Source organism: Eulemur rufifrons, chromosome 2 (assembly GCF_041146395.1).
Source record: "Eulemur rufifrons isolate Redbay chromosome 2, OSU_ERuf_1, whole genome shotgun sequence".
NCBI lineage: Eukaryota > Metazoa > Chordata > Mammalia > Primates > Lemuridae > Eulemur > Eulemur rufifrons.
This window is the reverse complement of record NC_090984.1, coordinates 106,444,353-106,470,679: the sequence shown is the minus strand read 5'-3', so window position 1 is coordinate 106,470,679 and position 26,327 is coordinate 106,444,353. Positions and strand designations below refer to the sequence as shown.

Here is a 26,327-nt window from a genome sequence, read left to right as displayed (position 1 = left end):
TAGTCTAGAAGATGATACAGACAAGTAAACATGCAATTAACCGAAATGTACCCTCATAATATCCTGAACTTAAAAAAAAATAGTGTGATAGAATGAGGAAATACACAGTGCTGAATTAGATCTATGTAATGTAGATTTGAGAAAAGTTAGGCAAATCTTCCTAGAGAAATTGAAGTCTAATTTATATTGTAAAGTTAATAGTGCAGGATCTGCATCTGTCTCCCTTACAAACTGTTTTCAATAACCTATATAGCCCCCAAGACAATCTATATCTGTAGAACAAATAATCTAAGAACTGAAAGATGGAAACTTCCTAGAAATATAAATAATCACAAACCTTTCCACTATGATCACTGGGTAAAACGTAACGATTCTTTCAAATGAATAGCTGAACTCCCTATGAAAGAAGAGGACTCTCCAGGTATCAAGAGAGCACGAAGAACAGAGTATAAGCCTGGTGAGTGGTCTAGGAGTAGGAATTTGATGGTGTGTCAGTCTCAGTAACCTGGGAGTTTAGATTTTAATGCTAACGCTGAGTAGGAAGAGATCTTGGCACATGTGGAGGGCAGAGTTGGAATTAAGATATTGCTAGAAAATTAAGAATGTCAAAGGCCTACACACTTAGTGAAAGTGTGAATCAGAAAAGATCTGTCCACTGACCAAAGTTTTGTATCCCTTGTATATATCTGGTATTTGAAAAAAATCTTCTTGAGAATCTGGAATCATGCAATTGCTCACAGATTTGGGTGTTTGGGCTGGCATTTCCTGTATGAGTGAGACACATCCCAATCTGAGATAGTAACATAGAATATGGCCCTGGGATGGTAAACCTGAGTGGTAAAATCCCTGATGTCGCTGATGGAAACAAATGCAGAACTCCGGATGAGATATTTTCCCAGCCCAGGCTGTACAAGATTCTCAAGGATAAAGCTCTGTTGAAGATGGATTTATAATCCAAAATTATAAAATAAGATGGTAACAGTTTTACTATAAAAGAGCCAGTAAGACCTGACAAATTGATACCCCCCCGAAGAATTACAGAGAATAGAGTGATTTCATAGTGATTATAAAATAAGTTTGTTTAAAATAATTTAAGACATAAAAGGCATAATCAAAACTACAAAAAAAGAACAGAACAATAAGAAAAAGAACAGACAACTGAAATATAACAGAAATGTAAAATACATGCAGAAATACTGTCTGAATTAGACAGAAGAGTAGTCTGCTGGAGAAAAATACACTGGAGGTTTATACAAAGCTAACAAAATTAGAGAAAATGTAGCACAGAGAGATATCATTCTAGAAAACGTAAAAGAAGAGTTAAAAAGCAAGAATGAAAGATGGATGATTCAATACACACCTTTATAGGATGCACAGAAAAAAGAACAGAGAAAATGAGGAGAGATAATATTAAAGAAATAATGGATAAGAACTTCATTCAAAATAAGACAATGAGTTCAAAGCAAGATAAGCAAAAAGTCATCAATATCTACACACATTTTAGTGAAACTGTTAAACATTAAAGACAAAGAGATCTTATATGCAAATAAAAGTCAAAGACAAAAAAATCATCATCAAAAGAATGACAGTTGGACTGGTGGCAGATTTCTTAATAGCAACAGAGGGCAAAAAACAATAGGATTATATCTTGACCCCTGGGTGGGGAGGAAAGGACAAAATTGGATAGTGAGAGAGCTTTAGCTATTTCTGTAACATTTTATTTATTTAAAGAAATAAAAGAGCTGAGTCAAGGCAAAATGTTAACTTCTGGTTAATCTTGGTGGTAGTATATAACTACCTATGTTACTATTTTTTGTACTTTTATAGGCATTATAATTTTGAAATGTAAAGGATGAGTAAGAGTTAACTAGACTTTTTAAGAAAGACTGGAGGCCGGGCGCGGTGGCTCACGCCTGTAATCCTAGCACTCTGGGAGGCCGAGGTGGGCGGATCGTTTGAGCTCAGGAGTTCGAGACCAGCCTGAGCAAGAGCGAGACCCCATCTCTACTAAAAATAGAAAGAAATTATATAGACAGCTAAAAATATATATAGAAAAAATTAGCCGGGCATGGTGGCACATGCCTGTAGTCCCAGCTACTCGGGAGGCTGAGATAGGAGGATCCCTTGAGCTCAGGAGTTTGAGGTTGCTGTGAGTTAGGCTGACGCCATGGCACTCACTCTAGCCTGGGCAACAGAGTGAGACTCTGTCTCAAAAAAAAAAAAAAAAAAAAAAAGAAAGACTGGAAATAAAGAATGTTCCACTAAAAAGAAATAGCTTGGGTAAACACATAAGGGCAGCAGAGCAGGTGGCACATTCTAGAATATATGAAATGTTCAAAGTGGCTATAATAATAGAAGTGACTGAAGTGGAGGGAAACTGGAAAGAGATCTGCCAGAAAAGAGAAAGGCCTGGGGCCTTCATAAACTATGTGAAGACTTTGAAATTTCTCCAGAGAGCAATGGAAATCAATAATATGTTTTATACAGGGAACTGAGACCCCCATCCACAGTACAAACTGATCACTCTGACAGCTGTGTTTAGCCAGGACAAAAGAAACTCCATTTAGTGTGGTTTAGTTGGAAAAAAATGATAGTTCTGTGAACTTGGATGGCAGAAAAATGAATGAAATAGAGACAAATTCAAGAGATGTTTAGACTGGTAATGATTGATAATGGATTTGATATTACAGATAAGCGAGATGAAAGTATCAAGGATAATTCCAAGCTGTCTGGGTTAGTTTGTCTTGAAATACTGATAATATTTTTTTAGTTTTATTTTTAATTGACACAAAATGTACGTATTTATGGCGTACGAGATCATATTTTGATACATGTATGTATTGAGTAATGATAAAATGAGGGTAATTAGCAAATCCATCACCTCAAACATTTATCACTTCTTTGTAGTGGGAACATTCCAGATCATTTCTTTAGCTATTTTGAAATACACAATACATTATTGTTAACAAAAGTCACTTTACTGTGCAATTGAACACCAGAACTTATTCCTCCTAGCTAACTGTAACTTTATTGACCAACCTCTCCCCATTCCTTCCTCCCCCATAGCCTCCCCAGCCTCTGGTAACCACTATTCTACTCTCAACTTCTATGAAACTAACTTTTTTAGATTCCACATATGCATGAGATCATGCGGCATTTGTCTTTCCACATCTGGCTTATTTCACTTAACATAATGTCCTGCAGCTTCATCCATGTTGTCGTAAATGACTATGCTGTCTGTTTTGGGCATCGGGTAAATGGTGGATGGATCCATTTGCCGAGATGAGTATGCAGAAAGATAGTTTCGGCTAAGAAGATAATGAGATCACTTTTGAAATGTTCAATGTGAGGAGTCTGTATAATATATAAATGGGCAGTTGGATGAAATAGATTCAGTGACCAGAAAAGAGACCTGGCTTAGAGGTCTGATATTGGAATTCATTAGAATCTCATTAGATGCATGAATGGGAAAGGATGAGATTGTTGGGGAAATGTGGCATGAGACAAGAACCTAAAAAACAGCATCATTTAAGTGAAAGGTAGAGAAAGAGAAGCTTGTACAGAAAGCCAAGGATGTGCAAACAGAGGAGATGAAAAATAAAACTGGGTATTGTAGCCATGGAGATAATGGCACTCAGATCTCCCTCCAAGAAACAGCTTTCTGTGTAGCTAAACTGTCAAGAGGCAGTTAGCTGCCAGCCTCCATCTGGAGCACCTTCAGGAATTGTCAGTGTTTTAACCAGGGCCCTCCTCTTCCTGGGAAGCCCACAGCCAATGCTGAGCATGGCAGGGGTGCTGGAGCTAGGCCTCTGTGCTCAATGTGGGTCCCTCTAATAGGCAACCTTTGTTCCACAGCTCCCCATTGTGTTGGCAGAGACTTTGTTAGATCTACAGCATGGTCTGGGGCTCTCCCTGCCAAATCCTGCTTTCTCTCCCCTTATCTTTCACAGATGTTACTCTTCAGTGAACCATACCAGGTGGCAGAGTCTGTGGTATAAGCAGCCCAAGCTCTTGGGTTATAGGATCTAGTAGACTCTCTTCTACAGGAGGAAAGAGTCAATAGTGAAAAAAGAGGTAGTATGGTGTGGAGTTTATGGCGAGCCCTCTTAGAAGAATCAAAATTTAGTACTCCAGAACTCTGGAGTGAGTCCGCACCATCTGTAGTACAGAAAAACAGCTCTTGGTGTGCTTCTGGGCCCTGGATAAAACTGAATATTTGATCGTGGAAACCAAGTGACCATGTGTTCTAAACTGTCCATCATGAGCTGAGCTCTGTAGGACAAAGTACCTCATAATGTCAGATAGACTCAGCAGCAGTTTGTCTGGTGGAAAGTGGTACACCAGGGATCAAGCCTGAGCAGGACTGCAAGACACAAGTAAGTTGCATGAGCAGGTAACCCAGACCCCAAGTCACCTACTGAGATTGCAGTACCCCTCCCTTGGCTCACACCTATGGCCCTATGAGGTGTACCATAGGAGCAGCTAAAGGAAGAGGAAAAAGCCAGAGCTTGGTTAATGGATCAGTTTGTTTGGTATGTGGTTTTTGGTTATGTCCACTAAAAATAGACCTCAGCTGCACTTAGAAGACAGTGGCAAGGGAAAATATTTCCAATATGTGGATTTCAAGGAAAAGTGGCCCAAGGCAAGAATATACATGGACCTGTGAGCAAATGGACAGGCCAGCTGGTTAGGGGCCTGGGGAGAAAAAGACTAGAAGATTTCAAAGAAGGAAGTCTGGGATAGATGCATGAAGATAAATATATGGGAGTGGGCATACAATGGGAAGATCTTTGTATCTTATACTATTGACCACCAGAAAGCAGCCACCATTGAAAAGGCATTGAACACCCAAGACAAAATTTCCTGGTCAGTTGACTAAGCCAGGCTTTGTCATTGGCCACCCCAGACCATAACTAGCATAATTAGCATGTTAACAAAGTGACCACTCTGACAGAGATGGAGGCTACACAGGCCAATAACACAGATCCCACTTACAAAGGCTGATCTGGCTACAACCACCATTGAAAGCCCAACTTGTTAACAATAGATGTCAATTGGCACTTTCCTTGAGGGGATTGCATGGCCACTTGGTGGCAATTTGAGTGTATTGAGCCCCTTCTTCCTGGAAGGGTCAGTAGTTTATTGTCATGGCAGCAAACACTTACTCTGGGTAACTATTTGCCTTTCTTACCTATAGAGCCCCAGGTAGCACCATTCTCTGGGACATTTCAACATGTCTGATCCACAGACATAGAATTTCACACAATATAGCATCTGACCATGAGAGATACATTTCACAGAGAAGGAGATAGGAAAGTGAGCCTATGACCATGGGATCCTCTGGTCTTAATAAGTACTACACAATCCAGAAGCAGTTAGCTTCAAAGAGCAACAGAGTAGCCTACCCAAAGGTCCAACCAAAGAGGTAAATTGTAGACTATACTCTGTCATGATGGGGACTATCATGCACACTACACACTGAATCACAAATCTCTATATGGATATGGTATCCCCATTAGTAAGAATATAGGGATCTTGGAATCACAGGAGAGACCACACTTGACATTATATTCAATGACCCACTGAAAGGGTCTGTGCTTCCTACTCCTATACTTCTAGGCTCTGAAGGGAACTACAAGCTATGACTGCCACATGGGCATTCTGGACTCCTTGTATACAGAGACCAGCAGACTAAAGGAGGAGTCCTTATCTTGTTAGGAGTAACCGACTCTGATCAGCAAGAAGAGGTAAGACTGCTGTTACACAATGAGGGCAGGGAGGAACTCAGATGATCCACTTGGACTTGTCTTGGTACTTGCTCAGTTATGACTATAAATGAACAAGTGCAATAACCCCAGCTTAAGAAGAATATGGTTACCCTGGTTTCAGACCCCTCATAAATGAGAGCTTTGATCATATCACCAGATAAGTTATCAAGAGCAGCAGAGGTGAAAGCTGAGGGAAATTTAGAATGAACATTGGATGAAAGAGACCCTAAGTACCACTTGTGGTCCTGAGACAGACCTACTGCAGCAACAGGGGTCAGAGTGCCTCTCCCTAACCTCCTTCTAAGCTTACCCTCAGGAAGACAGACATGCTAGAATGTATGTGGAGAAGCAGATGTATAAGGGGTGGGCATGGCAGTCCTAGAGATGAGCGCTCCATTCAGGAATGTATTCATGCTTGCTGTAAGTTAAGCTGCAGGGAGTGCAATTGGCACAACTAACCAGCTCGGTATCTTCCCCATTGTGCAGCAGCAGCCCTGCCTCCTGTGCTGGTCAGAAGATCCACACTGGGGCACCAGGCAATCAAGGAGTGTGATATGGGGGACACCAAGGGAAGCAATCGGCAGTGACAAAAGCTACCAAGTGTTCAACTCAGGGAAGGATCTAAAAATCTCCATTGGATTTTGCAACAAAGGTTGTTACGACTTTGGCAAGAGTTTTTCCAATTGAGTAATGGGGGCAAAAGCCATATTGTACTAAGCTAAATGGTGAATGGGAAGTGAAAACTCAAGAGAGCAACTTGAGAAAACTCTTTATGAGCTGTGAGAGGAAGGAGAAAGGTAGAGAAGTAGGATTCGTAGGTGGAATCAGGTGTAAGAACCATGGAGGACTTTTTTTTTTTTTTTTCTTTTAGAGAAAAGACACTTGAGTGTGTTTAGATAGCAGGGGAAAGGGTCTGTTAGAGGAGAGAGAGCAAAAAACAATTTAAAGTAGGGTGGAGAAACCAAGAGAACATGGATGCAGGGAGAGGGATTTCTCTTGCACCGTTACAAAATTGGAGGAAAAAGGATGGGTGTTGATGCTTTTAAATTAAATAGTTTGTATTGCTTCATTTGTTTTTATGGTCTATTTCCCTCAAAATCCCTGTATGATAAACTGTGTTCCTCAAAATCAGAACCTCCATATTCTTATTCTGCTAAATAAAAACGGTTGTCCTTGAATAATGAAGATCTCCTTGCGTACTTAAACAGTGACTTCCTTGGTCTTCCCAACAGTCCTCTGAAGCAGGACAGAGTCATCCTATGATTTTAATTTAATAGATATAAAAATGTTTATGACTTATTGAAGGTCTCCTGACTTAATCTACATCTTAATCTACATTTCTACCTACCACTCTTACTATATAAATAGTCTCTTCACATAGTAATACAATAATTTTCCTACTAGGTGGGAAACTTATGTCCTCTGCTTTTCACCATGACTTTTGGCTGACAAAGCTTTATAAAAGGTATTTTCCCTTCCTATTTTGCTGCTGTTGATAATGAACATATTGGATACAATACCAAATAGCATAGCCCCTCAAAGCCACCCTATTTTATTTTTGGTCATGAGATACATACTTTCTGCAAAATGCCAAGTTTCTTATGAGTAAAAGGAATCCTTCATAAGTACATTTGACTTTCTATTATCACACACAACTGAATCAGACAGAGCCTTAATGGATTCTTTCATGCTTCGTAAAACACATTTCAGAGCTTCTGGCTTTGTTGTTTTAGATTCCAGGAACTGAGGATGGTTGTGAAATGGCAGTTTGGTTATGCTACATAAGGCCAATCAAGCATTAAATACGGGCATCTGGAGAGTTTGGAAATACTAACAGGCTTTTCAGCCAAACTCTGACACAGAACAGATAAATCCTTCTTACAGATTTATGGGCCCTACTGGGACAGAACCCCCCTACCCCCCGAGTTAGAATTTCAGTCACTTTATCCTACTAACAGCAACTCCCTGGGGATGAATATCTCTGGAAGAAGATAAGAACAATCTTTAAAATATCCCTTTTGCAAAGTGGATAAGTGTTTGCTCTTCTTAATGAAGTTGCACAACCCTGATGCCAAACAGCTGCTGAATAGTCCCTGCATGGAAGCTTGACCTTTACAAATTGTTATAAGCCATGCTGAGGGTTAAATCAGGCCAGATCGCACAGGCTCTCAGACCCACTACTTCATTAGTGATAATAGCTAACCTGTCATCTAGGCATATGCTGGTTTATCAAGTATTTTACACATGTTACCAGTATTAGCTCAGAAGCTCCTTATAACCACTCCGTGATGTAGGTACAGCAGATCTTATAGATCTTACTAGTTTGTTCATCCTGTGAGTTGAGCAAATAGAATCTCTTACACAAGGAGTCTGTGGGAGATCAGAATTAAAACATGCATCTTGTGTCTCCAAGTCCAAAGCAGGTTGGGGAAAAATTGCTGAGAAACAAGCTGTGGGAAACATAAGGTGAAGAATTACCTACTTCTCATTTAAACATTTTTTAATTCATAGCAAATTTTCTTTCTTGGCATATTGGTTAAATTTTTTAATGGAGACATAAGGTATAGAAGCCAATATTACAAGAAACATCAAAAGAAATGGGATATTGTTAGAGCTGTTTTTCAGCTTTCTTGTAACAGAGAAAAGCCCTTTACATGAATATTGACTCACAAAATAGTTATGGATAATGGCTCATGCATTGCTACCAAGCCATCTCTCCCTAGAAGTGTTGCTGAGGATTGCCATGAGATCCAGAAGGGATAAATGTGTGGTGTTCCTCAGCCAACTTGCTAGAAACAGTCTCCTTCACAAGATGGACACTCTTAGAGCCTTTTGACATGGGAAAGAAGTTTTGTAGATCTAAGCCTCCAAGAGTAGGTATGGACACTTTTGGTGTTCAGATTTTTATATCTAAGGTGTAAGGCATATTGAAACATGGAATGAGGCTTCTCTCTGCAGTGGTGTGTTAGAAGTGAACCTGCCCCAAAAGTCTTGCAAGTTTTAACTCAGTCTGTTTACATCTGTTTTGCCTTAGGATCACTTGTCTGATCGTCCACACTCTTTCTATCCCTACAATGTGCACGAAACTTAAAAACATCATGCTAGGTGAAAGAAACACACACACAGGTCACATATTATGTGATTCCATTTATATAAAATGTTCAGGTTCGGCAAACCCATAGAGACAGCAGATTAGTGGTTGCCAGGGGCTGAGAGGAGTGGGAGTGGGGAATGCCTGCTTAATCGGTTTGGGATCTCCTTTTGAAATGATGAAAATATTTGGGAACTAGATAGAGGTGATAGCTATACAATATTGTGAATGAACCAAATGCCACTGAATGTTACACTTGAAAATGGTTAATTTTATGTAGTGTGAGTTTCACATCAATTGAGAGACACAGAAAGAGAGGGAGAGAAAGGGGGAAAGAGAAGAAAAATAGATCAGATTTCGGAAGACAGCTGTGGAATAGTAGAGAGAGACTTTGATTTAGAGTTAGGAGATGTGAGCTTGAATTCTGACTCTTTCACTTACTGTCTGTGACATAAAAGACAAGAAAGACGACATTTACGGGTCTCAGTTTCCTCATCTAAAGTAGAGTCAATACCTCCCTGACAGAGCTGTTGTGAGTACTGAGATATTTTACTCGAAGATGCACAGTATGGGTCTGGGCACAGAGTTGACACAGAATACATAACTGAACAAAAGAAAACCACATAACAGTGACAGGTTTTTAAAGGTAGGACCAAAAAAACATTTAATTCATGTTACAGCTAAAACTGTGAAAATGTAGTAAGAGTAACTAGATTAGTAATTAGATTAGTACTTAGATTAGTAATTGGATTAGTAATTCATAATAGATAAAGATCATGGCAATTTTCAAAAATCCTAACACTAAAGAGTTAGATGTTTTTGTGATTATAGTTTATACTTCATTTATCTGTCATGGAGGCATTAAGTTAAATCTAAAAATTAATGTTATGGCAAATTCTTTACTTTAGTGCTATGTATGATAGCTAAATCAAGAGTTACCATATTTCATCAATTTAAGATGCACATTTTAATAAACTTTAATATCTCAGAAACCAGGAGTCAATTCATTGAAATGGAGGCTGCATCCTGCTAAGGGAGGGTCTACAATGCCACCACAAGCATCAGTGTCAAATGTTCCCCTGATCATTTCCAAAAGGGATCTGTGGACATTGGCCAAAGTAACTATCAATTGGTAAAGGGAAATCCCAAAATTTTGAGGATGATTGGATACAGGGTTTGAGCTGACACTGATAGTACTACATCCCAGGATAAATTGCAGATATTAGTGCCAACTTGAAAGACCTGAAGATGTAATTCACCTATCTGCCCCCTGCAGGAAACAAAAACAAAACAAACAAACAAACAAAAAACCCAAACACAGTAAACAACAATGGATTCAAATAAACTTAACTAATAGGTAGATTCTATCATTCTGCTGTGCCACATAAATCTTTACTGGAACATATCAGCACAGCTTCTAGCACTTTACATATGATTATCGATCAGGTGAATGTGTTCTCTTCTTTATCCTTATCAATAGAGAGGATCAAAAGTAGTACACATTTGTCTTTTTGCCCCAGGGCAAAACTTGCCAGCTCTATTTCATAAGAGTCTACAAGGACATCGGTGGTATTGGCATCACACACATCATCGTGCTGGTCTACTACCTGATGATGTGCTAATTGGACTTGGTAGGCAAGAAGTAGAAAGAAGCCTAGAAATCCTAGTAAGAAACTTGAGTGTCAGTGGGTAGAAGATAAATCCCACAAATCAGGGATCTCTTCCACCAGTAATGTGTTTAGTCTGGGACATTCCAGAAAATCCCCTCTAAGGTAAAAGACATGTTATTGTATCTTGCCCTTCCTACCTCTTACAAAAAAGTACAGCACTTGCTGGGGCTCTTGGCTTTTGGAGACAGTATACAGCACACTTGGGATATGCCCAACCCATTTTCCCATTTATCAGAGAACTCAGAAGACCACCAGTTTCAGGTAGGACCTAAAACAAGAGAAGAGTCTATAGAGATTCAAGCTAAAACACCAGCTGGCCACGTGAGCCATACAACGCAGCAGATTTGACAATACTAGAGATATCCATTGCAGATAAGGATAGTCGGTGGATACTCTGGCAAGTCCCAATAAGAGAATTAAAATTCAGGTCCCTGAGGTTGTGGGGAAAGGATCTGCCTTCTGAAGAATAGAAATACCCTTTATTTGGAAAATAGTTCCTGGCATGCTATTCTGCCCTAGTAGAGACTGAGCCCTCCTCCTGGGACACCAGGTAAATCTGTGGCTGCAGCTGGCCATTGTGAATTTGGTATTGTTAGTTCCACTGAGTCACAAAATAAGGCAAGCACAGCAGCAATTGACTTCATGATGGAAATTTTACATTCTGAATCAAGCAAATCTAGAAGAGGAAGGTAAATTCATTAACAGGTGGCATAGACTCCCACTTCCCTTATCTCTTTTACATGCTTACTTCAGATGGCTTCATGGAGGGCTTCATATGACAAATTGATGAAGGTGATAGGTTGGTGCCTGCTTTACAGCTTGGTGCAATAAACTTTCACTAACCAGAACATAAACTAGTGTTGCATTATGTCCCCACTCAAGCGTGACCCTAAAGGACAGTGGTGAAAGGAAATCTTCCCAGTGGGTAGACCTGTGAGCATTATAAGTAATTATTTGCTTTGCATGAAGGGAGAAGGAACTGTGGTAAGCATGTACATGGAATAGCTAGAAGCAGCAAGTAGCCTAGCTAGTTGGTCACTGGCCTGGACAGAATAATATTGGAAAATAGAGAACAAGAAAGTCTAGAGAATAGGCCTATGGATGGACCTATGGGAGTGGGCACAAATTCTGTGGATCTTTGTGTCTCACGCCAATGCCCGTCAGAGTATCAACCACCTGGTGGACAGGATGATTCACTTTATGGATGTCAACCAGTGTTGGTGCAATGGACACAAATGAAGTGGTCATGATGACCGGAATGGAAGCCAAGCATGGATCCAACAGCATGGGCTCCTTTTCACCAACCCTAATCAAGATACTGCTCCTGTCAATGCCCAATCTGCACCTATGATAAGGCACATTTCCTCAGAGAGAGCAGCCAGCCATTTGGCAATTTGATTACATTAGATCCTTTCCATCCTGTAGGAAATACTGATTCATTTAAAAATAATGGTTACTTTGGATCTGGATTTGACTTCTCTTAGATGCCTCCACCAGCCTACCAGCACCAATGTTCAAGGGCTTATAGAACGCCTGATCTATGAAAACCTACACACTATCACCTCAACTAAGAGACACATTTCATGGTAGAGAGGGTGCAACAAAGGGCACATGATCACTGTATCCTCTAGTCTTACCATGCACTCCATCATGCTGACACAGACTACCTAATTAATAGAATGGTGGAATGACCCATTAATGGCTCAGCTAAGGTGCCAACCTGTGGACAAAGCTCTACAGCGTTGAGAATCTGACCTAATGAAGTATATGCTCTGAACCAAAAGCCAATGTATGCTATTGTGTTCCGTATAGCTAGAATACATGGTTTGAAGACTTAGGGATATTGGTAGGATTGGCCCTTCCCACACTTACTTCTCAGTGACCTGACTTTCAGAATTTCAGCTTCCTGTCTCTATTCCTCCCAGATCAGAGGTCCTACTTCCTAGATAGAAAGGTTACTTTTGCCAAGTAAGAAATACAGGGGGGCTAATAGTATAATGACCACTTGGTCCTTTGGGCCCCTCATGCCAGTAGACAAATAGGCAAATAAAGGAATTTCTCTACTGATAGGAATATCAGACACTTTTCACCAGCTGGGCAGCTGCTACACATTAGCAGCAGGAGGGGGTATGTCTAGAACACAGGGATTTCACTGGGGCATCTTTTGGTTCTTCTGTGCACACCGATAATGGTGAAGGGCAAAATACAGCAAGCAACTACAGCTGAAAAGGGCAAGGCAAATAAGGGTTCAGAACCCTTGGAGTTGAAGTCTGGGTCTTTCCATCAGGCAATCACCTCGACCAGTCAAACTGCTGGCCAAGGGTAAGAGAAATCTAGAATTGGGGTCAAAGAGAGATGACGACTACCAATAACAACCTTGGGATCAGCTGCAACAGGGGAAATTTTAGTTTATTTCACAAACCCTCTTGCATTATATCTTTGAAAAGATTGCATCTTGAAGGAAGCTCTGTAGCAGATTGGACTTGTATCCCTTCTCTCTCATAGGAAAGAAGAGTATCTCATTCTTACAAAATTGGAAGCACTACATTTTAGTATGAGAGCCAGATATAATGGAAAACCTGGGCAGATCTGAGTTGTGCAAAGGCTGAACTACCCTGGAACTACTCTTATACATCCATTTAGATTCTCTCTGCTTTATCTTTCTCTTATTCTAGTCCTGTTGCAGCCACCAGTTTTGTGTGAGTTCTGATTAGCTTCACACAGGCACAACCTGACAGTACCGTACTTCAGCCCTGCACCACGCACCTGCACCTCTCACCTTCCCCCCTGGGGCTTGTTGTTAATACCTGGGCATTCTCTCATCACCCATGCACAAGAAACCTGGAAGGTCAGTAGTTAACTCCGTGACCCATGGAGGATGAGAATTGATGGATATGTGTTTCCTTTTCTTCTCTTCTAGAGCAAGGGTCCTGAGATGCATATCATCTGAATTCTCTGGTGGTCTCAAGGGTTCCAGCAACCATTTGCTTCTAGCAGCTGCAAATTCTCCTTTCCTCCCTGCCTCACTTCCCCATCCCACCCTCTGCTCCCTGGAATCACACTCCCCAATAAGAATTCTCACAGGCTCTGCTTTCTGGACACCCCAGGCTAAGATATCACCATCTCCTCTCTTTTGCTCAGACCCCATATAATCTGTCGGGAAATCCTGTTAGATTTACCTTCAAAATAAACTCAGGATTCAACTATTTCATACCACCTTCCCTGCTATTAAGCTGGTTCAAGCCATCGTCATCTCTCACATGATTAACAGAGAGAGTAACCAGGATGATCCTAGTAAAATGTGAATCAGGTCTTGCACTTTTTTTTTCTTGGCTCAAAATCCTTTATAGCATCTTATCTCATTCAGAAAATGAGTATAACATATTTATAAATTTATTTATTTAAACGCTCTTGTAATGATCTACAAAGTTCAACATGTTCTGTCCCCCTGTAACTGCTCTGACCTTATTTCCTGCTACCCTCTCTGCTTCAGCCACATTTCTCTCTTGGCTACTTCTTAAACATACCATGTATGTTCCTCTTCCATGTCACTCCTGCCTCTGGGCCTTTGCATTTATTCAGATTTTCTTCCCCCAGATATCAGCCTGGTTTCCTTTTATAGTGCCTTCAGGTCTTTATTCAAATGTCATTTTCTCAGTGAGGCCTTCTGTTACGGACTTAATGTTCGTGTCCCTCCCTTATCCCCAAATTCATATTCTAACCCCCAACGCAATAGTATTAGGAGGTGGGGCCCCTGGGAGGTAATTAGGTCACGAGGGTTGAGCCCTCAAGATGGAATTAGTTGAGATGGAAATACTATAGTCATAACGTCCACTAAAGACTTACCACAGGAGAGTCCCTCCTTTATGCCTACCCTTAGGTCCTGTTTATTCTCGGGTCCACAACATTTCCCCAAAGCTAGCCTTCAAGCCTCCCAGCTACAAAAAGATTAAAATAACAAAATATAAAGTGACAGTCCCTGGCAATAAGAAGAGACAATTTCAATCTCCTTTCTGGAGTTGAGTAATTATGAAAACACTCAGGCATGGGTAAAATTAAGCTAATGCCTGCAAAATAAAAGCCAAAAGCTTCAGGTATCATATAAATACACAGATCATGTTTTCTGAAAGAGAAATCCGGACACAAGGGAGCTCTTCCCAGGTGCAAAAGTGATGTTGGAAGTTTAGCTTAAGATGGTGATAAAATATTTGAATTTCTGGAATACTCTGATAGCAAAATATTTTCAATAGGACTATGCCAGAAAAATCCAGGGCACATACACATGTCACTACATGTAAGAGAACAATATTTATAAGATGTCTTAAAAGTCACAGTGCCTGCTTTGGAATTTTTAAAAATTTATTTTTAAAATTTTGTTTCTGGCACACCCTAAATGTTCTTAAAGATTCACAAAGAAATGAAGCAAAAATAGTAGAGTCTGACATCTAAATGGAACATTTTAAATTCCAATCTGTAATTTTGAATAAATGGGACCATTTTGCCCATACTTAAAATTTTCATCTGTTATTTTTTAATTGCAATAATGACAGGCAAGGAATAATTAAGTATATTAACTGGCTTCAGTAAAAATGGAAACAGAGTCAGTGTGAAAGATTTAATGTCAGATATGAGGCACTAGACACTTGTAAAATATGTTTTAAACTATTGACTTGAAAAATAGCCACATTTGGTGAACCTCTGGGTAAACAGCCTCTTCAAGGGACAGGCTAAATATGAGGCATAATGAGCAATCATCATAATAATATATACAGAAGAAAAAACATCACATTCAAAGGTCAGGCAGTTTTTGTTTATTTTTTTAAATATATCTTTTAGTGTTTTTGGTAATAAAATGAAAAGGTTGAGTCATAGTAAACATCAAATGTATGTTTATAGCCATACAAAAATGTGAAATTATTCCAAAGCAGAATTTCTTAACTTTTGCGGGGTCAAGGATACCTTTAAAAATCTTAGGAAACTTACAGACTCTCAGAAATGCACAGATATATACAAATTTTCACATAATCACAGGTTCCTAGAAGCACAATCATGGGCTCCTAGAAAGCCCAGGAACCTGTGGTTAACAAACCTTAATCTGAAGGGCAACAAACATACTTTGTACAACCAGGAACCTTTAAAATAATGAAACAGTTAGATCAATTCAAGTTAACAATTTCTCAGCTCTGGATGAGAAAAAAAAACCTATTTTGATAAATTGTCAAATTCGGACAAAATTAATTCATGTAACAGTATGCATGTGAATTAGTTTTCTATGCTTACTACTTTATCAGAGGTGATATAAGAAAATAGACTTAGACCCCAGGATAGCCATGATTTGTTCACACAGATGAAAATAACCAGACATTCTGGATCCAGGTCTCTGAGATCACGACTGAATGGGTTTGACCTCAGTGGACCTGGTCTTGATTGTTGAGGCTGGGCTCTTAAGCGCTCACCATACTACCTCCCAAACTACTTCTTCACTGGCCTCCATTAGTGCCTGCCATTTTGAGCATTCAAAGTCGCCTCTTTGGGTCAAGTTACTGAGATATTCAAATACAAAAGTACATGATGATAAAGGTGCAGGGAAATACTCCAAGAAGGTATATTTGAAGCCACATAAAAAACAGTGATGCAGTGGAAAAGAATTAATATTTCTTCGCAATTTTTTGGAAGTTAAATTAAAAAAAAATAAAACCAGAGATTTCAAAGGAATGTCATGTTTGTTTGGGATTGCTTCTGGGTATCCCAGATATCCTGGGGAACTCTCCTCCTTTCTTTTTGCTCAGGAGTACTACATTTGGAAAGCTTAGGAAGCACAGGTGAAGTCATTTCTTGGAGGTGGCTGTTCAGAGTAATGTCTTTAACTTGGTTTCAGTAATGTAAGCATAGGGCCAGACAAGCAATGAAAGATGTGGAACCCCATCAGATGTCATTTCAGTATCTAAAAAACTAGTATCCCAGATAACCAGGAAAAATATAAAACAAGGGGAGAATTCCATCTACCCTATCAGAACAATAAAACTCAAGGACTTTGAAAAGAATTATAAAAAGGTGCGAAGGACCTAATGGAATGAAATTAAAGTGCCTCCAGAACCATTCACTCAGCATTCATTCATTCCTCTATTAAATATGTATTAACTACCTATCATATATCAAGTTACTTCCCGGCACTTGGAACATATAACTGAATAAAACAGGCAAACAACAAGAAAATAAAACAAAAAGCTTGCTTTTTGCTCTTATGGGGAAAGACATAAATAACAAAAGTATTCTTGTGGGGAAATACATAAATAAGAAACATAAAAATAAGCAAATTGTGTAATATATTAGAAGGTGACAAATGCTATGGAATAATTTTGTTTTGAAAGCAGCCGTGTTCAATTTTAAACAGAGTGATTAGGGAAGCCTTATTGAGAAGGTAACAATCAAACAACAAAAAACGTGAAGGAGGTAAAGGGATTAGTCAGAGGGATGTCTGGGGAAATAATGTTCCAGGCAGAGGGAAAAACTAACAGTGAGAAGCGTGACAAGCTTAAGGCCAGCATGAGGCCAGCAAAGAGGATGAAAGCTGAATTATTGAGCAAGAATAATATAACAAGAAATATAAAAATAAAGAGGATGGATCATGTAGGGCCTTTTGGGCTGCTGTAAGGACTTTGGTTTTTATTTTGAGATAACCGGGGATGTTCTGAGTAGAAGAGGGACAAGACCTGACCTACATTTTGAAAGATCTCTCTGGTTGCTGTGTGAAGAATAAATTGTTGGCCGGGCGCGGTGGCTCACGCCTGTAATCCTAGCACTCTGGGAGACCGAGGCGGGTGGATCGCTCGAGGTCAGGAGTTCGAGACCAGCCTGAGCAAGAGTGAGACCCCCGTCTCTACTAAAAATAGAAAGAAATTATATGGACAACTAAAATATATATATACAAAAAATTAGCCGGGCGTGGTGGCGCATGCCTGTAGTCCCAGCTACTCGGGAGGCTGAGGCAGGAGGATCGCTTAAGCCCAGGAGTTTGAGGTTGCTGTGAGCTAGACTGACGCCACGGCACTCACTCTAGCCCGGGCAACAGAGTGAGACTCTGTCTAAAAAAAAAAAAAAAAAGAATAAATTGTTGAGGACAAAGGTGAAAGAAATCAATTAAGAGGGTCCTGCCATAAGCCAGAAGGAAAGACACTTAGGTGTATTAAGAAAGCCAAAGAAGTGCCAAATTTAACTGAAGCAGCAGAGGAGGTTTGCTATCATCTACGTGGGGGTGGCAGGATTTGAGGTGGTACTGAGAGACCAACCCTCTTTTTAAGGTATAGACTCCTAGCTATGTTGACAATAAACAAGGCTCAGCACGTCCCAGTGTGTCCCAAAAGCCTCTGGACTTCATGGTCTATTAGTAAGATCTACGAGTAATTTATTCTCAAAATTGGGACCCCTTTGAGAGTGAAAAGGATGCTATGAATTACACCTGAGTGATAGATGTGACGGCGCTCAGGACACACTATCCCAAAGTATGGCACTGTGGCATTTGAGAAAACAGCAGAAGTAGGTGTTCCCTCTGACCTTCTCCTACCCTTCTCCCCTGAAGCAGGCCATAAAAGAATCCTCTGACCTTCCTCTAAAGTAGGTCATAAGATCATCATTCCAGAGTGGTCCTCCCTATACCTGGAGGAAAGGAATGAAGACGCAGAGACACAGAGAAGAATCTGAACAAACATGCCTTGCTAAGTTCCCCCCGCAACACACACAGTTTTGTTTTTTTTTTTTTACCATCAGATCATACCCATTTGTCCTCCCATCATAATTCTGCACCACTGTCCATACAAACACACCGTTTTCCTGTTTCTTTGGGTGTTCATTTCTGAAGGCTTCTGTCATGTAAAACTTACATTTAATAAATTTGTTATGATTTCTCTTGTTAATCTGTCTTTTGTTATAGGGTTCTCAGCCATGAACCTTGTGATGGGTGAAGAAAAGATAATCTTTTTTCCCTTGCAGGTGTAAGAGGAGGTTCCATTTAGATAGGGCATCCTAACTATAAGGAGCTTAGGAAGCCAGTGGATGGTTCCACAAGGAACCTGGGGTTCACTAGGGAAGGCAGATCAATTTGTTTAAGCACTAAACATTTTTTAGCCTGGGAAAATTTAGAATTAAGAATAGAAATGAGAATGTAAATCAGACCATTAATATGGTATTAATATATTTGCATTGAGTTTAAGAATAATCAATATGTATTTGATATTTTGAGCATTTATATTAAGAGAAGTTGGCCTATTGTGATATCTAATAGATTGATTGCCCTTGCTATTCCAATTTAAAATGTAAAATTGAGTAATTTATATATATATTATGTGTGTATAAATTTCCATTTCAACTTGAATCAGTTGAAATGGAAAGTTGAAAAGGAAATTAGTGTTTTTACTAAGTTTTACCTGTTTTGTGCTTACTGGGAGCCAGTATTATAGGGTGAATAAAAACGTGTTTCAATGGGAAATTACACAAGTACACCCTTCCAGGTTTCTGAGTCTGATTACATAGAAACTATTTTACAACTTTCTAGATTGTAGATAACTGTAGCAATGCAAAATAATTTTGTCTACAGACATGCAAATTCTGTCCTGTACGGTAGAGCTTTAATGAACTTCCCTCTCCCCATGGAAGAAGCTAATTTTGTCTCCATTTCAATGTTCACTCCAATATTCCTGATCTATAAATACGTCTTATTTTGTGGAGTCTCCTTTGAACCTATTGTAATATCTTACCAGTTTCCTCAGTATAGTGGGTTGAAGTGTTTTCCCAAAATTCACATCGACCTGAAACCACAGAATGTGACCTTATTTGGAAATAGGGTCTTTGTAGATGTAATTAGTGAAGTTATGTCAGGCTGAATTAAGGTGGGCCCTAAATCCAATAACTGGAATGATGCAGCTATGAGCCAAGGAATTCCCAGGATTGCCAGCAGCCCCCAGAAGCTAGGAAGGTCCAAGGAAGGATTTGTCCCAAGTTCCTTCCGAGGAGGTGACCCTGCCATACCTTGATTTCTGACTTCTGGCTTCCAGAACTGTGCGCGAATAAATTTCTGTTGTTTTAAGCCACCCAATTTGTGGTACTTTGTTATGGAAACCTTGGGAAACTAATATGCACTCATCAATAAGTTCATTAAAAATCTTTTAACATGTGTTCAACTTATAGCTGTGTGAGAGTTATGATTTTACCTTTTTTAAAAATTAGCCTTTAATGGTATTAACTCATTCACACGTTTGAACAATCCGATGAGGCAGGTACTACTGTTATCTTTATTTTATAGATGAAGCAACTGAGGCTCAGAGAAATTAGGCAATGTTCCCAAAAGCATGTCTAGAAAATAGTAGACCAAGGCATTCAACCCAGACGGTCTCACTCCAGAGAGTGGGCTCTGAACCACTCTACTGCCCTGTCCCCGTAAATGGCATTGGGATGTCTAAAAACTTAGGATTCCCGGTACCTATAAAGTTTAATTAAAGCTTTGTCAAGCATTCAACTACTTGAAAATAAAATAAATTTGTGTTAATTTAAATAATTTATTATTTTATTGTTACATATTAAATTACTTATTAAAGTATTAAATGATAAAATACTCCTTAAAGGCAATTGTTATAATTAATTAGATATACAAATAAAATAATAAGTATATGGAAAACTCAAGAAAAAACTAGGTTTTGCATTTATTTCTTCAATAAATCAAATATTTGCTTATAAAACCAGTTACCTCTAATAGGTGTTTTTTGTACACAAAAGCTGCCCCCAAGGACATTAAAACTCATATTGACTTGTATTGTGTTATGCAGGAAGTGGTAACAAATTTCTTTGCTCATTAAATTCTTCATCCCAAGTGAATAAATTAAATCCCTTCAGCTTTCAGTTCAGAATTCTTCAAAGCTCTTGGAACATTGCTTCTCCATCCTCCATCCTCACCCCTACAACACCTTATATCCAACTCCTATTGGTTCTTCAGGAGGTAGCTCCAAGACAATTTAAGTAAGTAAGTCCCTCCATCCCTACTAAGAACCCCAGTTTAAGTAAGTAAGTCCCTTCATCCCCACTAAGAACACTGTCAGCACACTTACACAATTATATGTTTATGTGATTATTTGATCAATATTCGGCTTCCACACTAGACTGTAAGATCCATGAAGACAGGGACACATTGGTGGTGTTCTCCATCAAATCCGGAACTTAACACAGTGTCTGGGATATAACCAGTACTTAATAAACATTTGCAGAATTAAAAAAGTGATGAGCAATGTAGAGGGCATACAGCCCCTCTTTGGTGGGGAATTCCCCATTGTGTGTAATTTTAGCAGGACCCAGTTGGGCATCTCCCACTATAGACACCAAAAGTGGGGAATGGGGGATGTCCTTCCTCTTCTTATCTCCAGCAGCTAGAGTAGGGCAGGTAACTTATGCCAGCCAATCAGATGATCCCATATAGAATATCACTCTCTGGTTGGTCATTTAAAGAGACAAGGGCAGTTGAGAAATTATTGGTGGCAGCACACAGACAGTCTGGCAGCTACAGGACCACAGATGTCCAGTGGCTGTGGTGTTGATATTGCCCATGGAATTGTCATAACCAGATGATTGGCTGTGGCTCCAACTCCCTGCTCACCCTGGGTCCTGGCCTATTTTCAAAGCCTGGTTCTACAAAGATTCTGTAAATTACATGTTATTCTTTCAGAATATTTCTTTCTTCCTTAAACTAAACACAGTGGGTTTTCTGTCACTTACAATTAAATACCTTGACTGATTTAAATATATATATATGTACATATATGCCCTCTCTCTAGATACATTCTCTCTTCCCCCCCCCATATATATAGGAGCCTGAAAACATGAAATGCAGTCACCTGTATAAGTCACAAAGTGTTGGAGAGTCTTAGGGGAGCCTGTGGGTGCTGAAGCAGAGGGTTGGAAATCAATTGTTATTCAAGTTATAACTGCTGATTGTGACTAAAACCATTGTGAAATATGAAAAACATGCGCATTTCCCTACGTGTGTAACAAAGATGACTTGGTGATACATGAGATTATGTTAGGTGGAGTGCCCACGTGGCATTAAGTAATACTGAATCGCACAGTGAGAAAGTGATTTTTTTTTCTATCGTTTTTTGATCCTGATACTACCAAGGACACATGTTGGATTGTTATCTCTTTAATACTTCTCAACATTTCCTACTCTTCCTTTTTAACAAAGAGAAGGCAGCCTTAGGCTCTCAGTGCACTTATAGACAATAGTCTCTTGCTAGGATTTAATTACATTTTTGTTTTTGCTGTAGTTTTCCAGTTACCTCCTATTTATAGAAAGCCATGCTAATTTTCCACTTATAGTTGTGATATAAACTTTCCTAAACAAGCTTCTTTCAGTTAATTAAGTGAATCAACTTAAAAAAACTGAGTAAATAATAGCACAGGTAGAACATGGGGTGAAAATCCCAAAGATGATGAATGATTGTCTATAGTTCAGAAAACACTAGGATAGCCCATCAGTTGGAGCCAGAGACGCAGCATGCAAACAACTAAAAACAGAACCTGAAAACAGCGGTGACAACTCTTTCAGAAACGCTTCTGAAGGCACACAAGTGTGTGGTGGACAAACCATTCACTTCACTGAAGCCCAAGACACCTGTCAGCAGCGGGTTTAGAGGAGGTAGAGGTGGCAATTATTGCCATCATGAAACTGAAAGCAGGTAGGTTAAAAGGACAAGGCAAGGTATGTCAGGAAGTTCTTCAGGAAGAATCCACACAAATCCAGAATGGCTGTCAATCCCTATCTGTCATTCAGAGAAGTGATGATCGTCTACTGCATGGAGGCAACAAATGGCAACCTTCTGAATGAGAAAGAGTAATGGGTCAATCTGGCTACCCTTGGTTTTGAGGTAATATGATCTACAATTATATGCCAACACTTAAAATTTTAATTGTATTCTCTTGCTTCATTTAAGTTGCCTTAAATCAGTAATTCTCAACTGGAGAGAGTAATTTTTTTTTTAGACTACCTGCATATCAAAGATTCTAGAATGTTCCATGGGAATGGGGGTAGGGATATCAGCTCTTTTTCACCTTTGACCCAGTTAAAGCCATTGTCATAATAAAAGTGTATCGTGCCCCTCTGGAGGGGGGAAGTGAGGAAAAGATTCAGAACCACTTCTTCAGTGACAGCCACAAACTGTAACTAATTATTTCCTACCCAACCATAAGACCATGGGGCAGGTGTATGGGTAGTGCAGCAAGAAATCTGTTTACCTTTCAGTGCCATAATATATGGGTAGAAGATAAGGCTTAGGAAGAATTGTTTTCAGCACCATAATAATTTGTAAAATGGCTAAGCAGTGGTTATTGAGCATCCTGGTGAAGGTTGTAGAAATAATGCAAACAACTCCACAAGAACAAAAAGAGCTTACATTTTAAACCAATGAAGAGTCTTCAAAAACTTTAAAAAGAGGCACATTCTGAATAACATAAGATTTAAGAGAGAACATGCCTTGGCAATGAATCTTGTGTCATTTAAGTAGATTTGGGAAAGGTGTTACCATCCAGAACAGCATTTTAATGACAAAGATTTGGTTTGTTTTGGCAGAGAATTCCTTCTATAACTTAGATACAGTCCTCTTTTCCTCCTCCCTTCCACCCTCTCTCTCTTCCTTCCTTCCCTCCTTTTCTTTCCCCACTGATTTCCTATTTTTTGAGTTCTTGCATCTGACCAATAGCCTCCAGGGTTATCCATGATTTATTAGATATCACTGGTTTTCAAACTTCTTTCTCCAAAGTCTATGTCCATGGAGGAGAAATCTGGTAGGGTGAGAGCCACTTTCATCTGACAGTGGTAGTTTAAGGGTGCAGGCTCTGTAGTTGATGATGCACTGTTTCAAATACTGGCTCTACCATTTACAAGCTGTGCAACATTGAGCAAATCACTTTATTTGTGTGTATGTGCCTCAGTGTTCTCATCTATAAAATGAGGGTAATTAAATCTTCTACTTAGTTGGATTTGATGAAGACTCAATGGGTGAGTTCCCGCAAAGTGCTAAGAACAGGGACCCATGTAAATAAGCACAATGTAATTGTTAGCTTTACATATTGGACTGCTCCCAGAAGCTTTGCTTTGACAAGAGTTCTACTGCCACAAAAGATTTGAAAGTCACTTTGCTACTGTCACAGATGGTTGTAGTCATTGTTCAAATGAACACTCCCATACTTTTCCCCTGCTTTTCATCAATTTTCTCTTCCCCACCTCAGGATAACTTTATTCATCAGAATGTAGCAACTCATTCCCTGTTACTCTCAAAGTCTGATCTTCCTTGCTGCTGTCTTTATCCAATTACTCTTTGTGATCCAGTGGCTTCCCTCAGACTATTGTCATCAGCATCATGAGACCACCTAGAAAGCACCTAGTTGAAGCCTCTCTTTTACCAAGAAGGAAATGTGGGTCCTTCCAAATGAATTATCTCACACAGTTTCACAGTTATTGAGAGAGGGATGGAGAGAATGCTGGGTTTTTGACTCATTTTCCATTGCTTTCTCTGCAACATTATCCTTTTCCATCAATATTTGATGGAATTTTAAACAGGATGACTCTGAGTTCCTTTGCATTTCAGAACCATGTCTGTCTTCATTGACTTTTGAAATTCTGCCACTGTTAAAGAAGTCTGTGAGGAAGTGATGTTTGGGGGCTTCTTCCCACCACGTAGTGGACAATCTGAAACCAGCATAGTCATTTTTCCCTTCATTCACTTATGCTTTCTTTGAGCATCTAAGTAGTTCCAGGCCCTGTGCTGGGTTGGAGGAATTCAGGGTTAAATGACAGGGTCCTTTTTCAGAGGAGCTCATGTCCTCCTTGGGTAGGCACACAAATAAATAACAAGTTCCAGGAAAGCACACAGTGTCTAAGGGATAGGGTCGGGTTCATGCACCAAATAGACTTGGGAAAGAGGGTAGCTCCCCCAGCCTGGGGGTCAGGGTCAGGAGAGGCTTCCTGAAGGAATTGACTGGGAATCTGGACTTTGAAGTAAGCATTAGCCAGATGAAGAAAGGGGAAACTGTGCTTTAGGTAGAGGGGACAGAATGTGGTAGGGAAGACAAGGGCAGCTGGGACAGCAGGGAACTTTGGGGGAAGTGTCAGAAGTTCTGTTGAGTAGGAGTGCGAACTCAGAGAAATTATTAATAGGAGCATTGAGGTTTGGAAGACTGAACTAGTTCTTGAAAGATCTTGTCGGTTGTACAAAACAATTTTATTCTGGATTCCATGAGGAACCAGTGTAGAGGTTTAATCAAGAAGATGATAAGAACATAATTTATTCTGTGGTGGCTACATGGAGAATGAAACACTGGAAGTTATTACACTAATTAATTTAGGTGAGTTAAGAAACTAGGGAATCTCAGAGCACAGAAGTAAGTACCTGTGCTGAAATATTTCTCATCTACTGTTGAATGTACCTATGAGCTAAATTCTTGAGAAAATTTTAAAGTGCAACTTCACCCTTTCTTTTCATTGGCAAAACATTTCCTTTTATAATCTGCACTTTCTTTCCTTAACTGAGTTTAACTACCTAGGTTGTTTTACTATTCTTTCTTTCTATTTTTAACCAATCAAGAAAGCCCTTTTCCCCCCTTGGTCTTATCTACAATTATCCTTTCAATAATCATTGATTTTAAAATTCTGTTAAGAAACAAATTGTGTGTATATGTGTACACTCTTATTTAACATCAAGTTTCCAAATTGATAACATTTAACGTGCAGATAAAAAACATATATGTGTTTCATATGTTTAAATTTCATCTGTTTATACCTCTATTACAAAAGGGGGTTCTGTATGTACTATTTCATTGGCAGTTCACATTTGAGTAAGTAACTTACACACATTGTATGAACAGTTCATTTTAAAAAGAGCCCCTGATTAAATTGTTATCAACTCTTTGATGAATCAGAAGTGCTAAGATGATTTCCTATCTAGAAAAACCAAAAGAAGAAATGTCTTTTTTTTTTCAATTTTATTTCCCAAGGAAAGATCAAAATGGTCAGTTCTTGAATTGCTATTAATCTTATTAATAGCTCAAGTGAAACAGATTCAGCCAGGGCTTGGAGTGGGCAAAGTGCAGAACAGCAGCTCTTTAGAAAGAACTCACAGTCATCTTATACCAAAGTTTTGTTACCTTTTCATGTGTTACAAATAATGAAGTTGTCAGCAAAGATATCTTCCCAAGTGTGGGAACACACAAGCATGCACCACCCCCACCCCCCACTTTGGTCTGTTCTCAAGTTGCTTTTGTGCACTCTGTCCACCTTTCCAGGTGCCCTTGACCTCTGGGTCCTACCCTCTCCTCTCCCGAGTACTCACAGGGTCTGCGTACTGGCCGGTAAGCTGGGGATGCGGTGGATATCCTTGCAGGTGACTCTGAAGTCGTCCTCCTGGTGACACTCGCAGGGTGGAGACAGACACCCCTTTCCCCCCAGGTTCCTGGGCAGGGCGAGCAGCAGCGCCAGGTGCAGCAGGGACGCTGGCCTCATTTTCCACGGGCCCCCAGGGCTACTTCTTCATCTTCCGCAATCGCCTCATTCTCAGCCCTCTGCGCCTCGGGTTCTTCCAGGCTGAAGGAGACAGGGAGCGGGAGGGGTGAGAGGAGGAAGGACTTGCTCAAAGGGGCTGTGATCTCACCACTGTGGAGGAGGCTGGAGAGGGGTGAAAAGAGGCTCTTAAGTGCTCCGCTTCCCTAGGCAACTCTCCACCCAAACAAACCTCCTTGCTTTACTTTCCTTGGCTGAAGCCACGC

The 26,327-nt window shown here is 39.8% G+C and overlaps 1 protein-coding gene across 1 annotated transcript in view; it reads right to left on the bottom strand.

The window, feature by feature from the left end:
- The window catches only part of TSHR (thyroid stimulating hormone receptor), a 134,931-nt gene extending 108,867 nt beyond the window's left edge, over positions 1-26,064 (bottom strand). The window contains exon 1 of the mRNA XM_069465189.1: positions 25,895-26,064. Within this exon, the coding sequence (XP_069321290.1) occupies positions 25,895-26,064 (170 nt within the window). The remainder of the gene's footprint in view (positions 1-25,894) is intronic.
- Positions 26,065-26,327: the final 263 nt, after the last annotated feature.